The following is a 1,887-nucleotide window of genomic DNA, read 5'->3' as shown; positions in this document are numbered from 1 at the left end:
TATACATATGTAACAAACCTGCACGTTATGCTCATGTACCCTAGAACTTAAAGTATAATAAAAAAAAAAAAAAAAAAAAAAAATAATAAAAAAAAGAAATAAAACAAGAAAACCCAACACTCATCATATGTTTGGAACTAGAAAAACACCCTATACTCCTAAATTATTTGTGGGTTAAGAAGAAATCATAATATGTATTATAAAGCATTTAGAATGGATTGACCACAGAAACTGTATCAAAACTTGTTAAATGCAGCTATAATTAAGGCTCTAAGCTTCCTTCTATCACTTTAGCTGCATTTTACAAGTTTTGCTATAGCTCCTGTGGTACACGCACACACACCCCTGAGAGATTTCAAACTTGCATTTACCTCTTCTCAAAGTTGTTTTTTGAGTTTGGCTCCCCTGTGTGGAGAAGGCTGAGGCCATCTGAGACCTCCAAGGGCTCCTCTGGGTCGTCAGCTCTGCTTTTGAGGCTCAGTTCTTTTTCCCTCTTTTTCTCCATCTGCTTCTGTAACCGTTTGTGCTGCATCTCCTGCATTGCCTTGAACTGGAGCCGCAAAGTGTTCTGTGAGGCTTCATCTGCTGCCATCCTGCCCTAAGTATCAGAAAAGAAACCTGAGCTGAAGCAGATTCCACACTGAGCACTCAGCACACAGTCCACCCTGTCTGTGGCCCCATCCCTGAAGTTTACTGCTTCGCGTTGCATGTATGTCCATGCAGAAGCTTGGAAGCCCCAACCTCAACTCAGATCACTAGAAAGCCAAGGTTGAGCTGAGCATCCTCCCCAATTCCTGAACATGCCAACAGATTGCACATGGCATCAGAATAGTCTCCATTACTCAGACTCAACACTTGACTCTTGCCTGTCCCTTAAATCAATAGCTCTCAGCCCTGGTTGAACATTAAAATCCCCTAGGAACTCCTATATAGCAACGCCTAGGACCATTTCCAGACCAACCAAATCCCAGTTTCTAGGAATGGGGCTTGGCCATCATTTCTTCTTTTTCCTTTTAAATTCAGGTATAATTCACATGCAATAAAGTACATAAATCCTGACCACACGGCTCAGTGAATCTTTCCATAGACATATACCTCTGTGGTGACCACCCAGATCAAGGTATAGGGCATTTCCAGTCCCTGAGCAGGCTACTTTGTGCCCCTTCCAGTGAATCATCCCCCAAGACAACCATTATTCTGACTGCTACCATTGAAGATTAATTTTGCCTGGTTTCTTTTTAGTCAGTCTATCAAAGAATAATTTATGGCCGGGCGTGGTGGCTCAAGCCTGTAATCCCGGCACTTTGGGAGGCCGAGAAGGGCGGATCACGAGGTCAGGAGATCGAGACCATCCTGGCTAACATGGTGAAACCCCGTCTCTACTAAAAAATACAAAAAACTAGCCGGGCGAGGTGGCAGGCGCCTGTAGTCCCAGCTACTTGGGAGGCTGAGGCAGGAGAATGGCGTAAACCTGGGAGGCGGAGCTTGCAGTGAGCTGAGATCCAGCCACTGCATTCCAGCCTGGGCGACAGAGCGAGACTCCGTCTCAAAAAAAAAAAAAAGAATAATTTATGTACAATAAAATATATCAAGTTGGGTGCAGTGGCTCATGCCTGTAATCACAGCACTTTGGGAGGCCAAGGTGAGTGGATTGCTTGAGACCAGGAGTTTGAGACCAGCCTGGGTAACATGGCGAAACCCCATCTCTACAAAAAATTGGCTGTGGTGGTGCATGCCTGTAGTCCCAGCTACTTAGGAGGCTGAGGTGGCAAGATTGCTTGAGCCCAGGAAGTGGAGGCTGCAGTGAGCCATCATTGTGCCATTGCATTTCATTCCAAGTAACAGTGAGACACTGTCTCAAAAAAAAAAAAAAAAAAAAAAAAAAAA

The 1,887-nt window shown here is 44.4% G+C and overlaps 1 protein-coding gene across 1 annotated transcript in view; it reads right to left on the bottom strand.

The window, feature by feature from the left end:
• The window catches only part of CCDC13 (coiled-coil domain containing 13), a 65,609-nt gene that overhangs the window by 50,190 nt on the left and 13,532 nt on the right, over nucleotides 1–1,887 (bottom strand). The window contains exon 2 of the mRNA XM_017876355.1: nucleotides 372–598. Within this exon, the coding sequence (XP_017731844.1) occupies nucleotides 372–592 (221 nt within the window). The 5' untranslated portion in view covers nucleotides 593–598. The remainder of the gene's footprint in view (nucleotides 1–371; nucleotides 599–1,887) is intronic.

The sequence above is a fragment of the Rhinopithecus bieti genome, unplaced genomic scaffold, assembly GCF_001698545.2.
Source record: "Rhinopithecus bieti isolate Rb0 unplaced genomic scaffold, ASM169854v2 scaffold_9581, whole genome shotgun sequence".
In the NCBI taxonomy this organism is placed as follows: Eukaryota; Metazoa; Chordata; class Mammalia; order Primates; family Cercopithecidae; genus Rhinopithecus; species Rhinopithecus bieti.
Note: the sequence above shows the minus strand (reverse complement) of the source record. Positions and strands in the feature narration are given on the sequence as shown.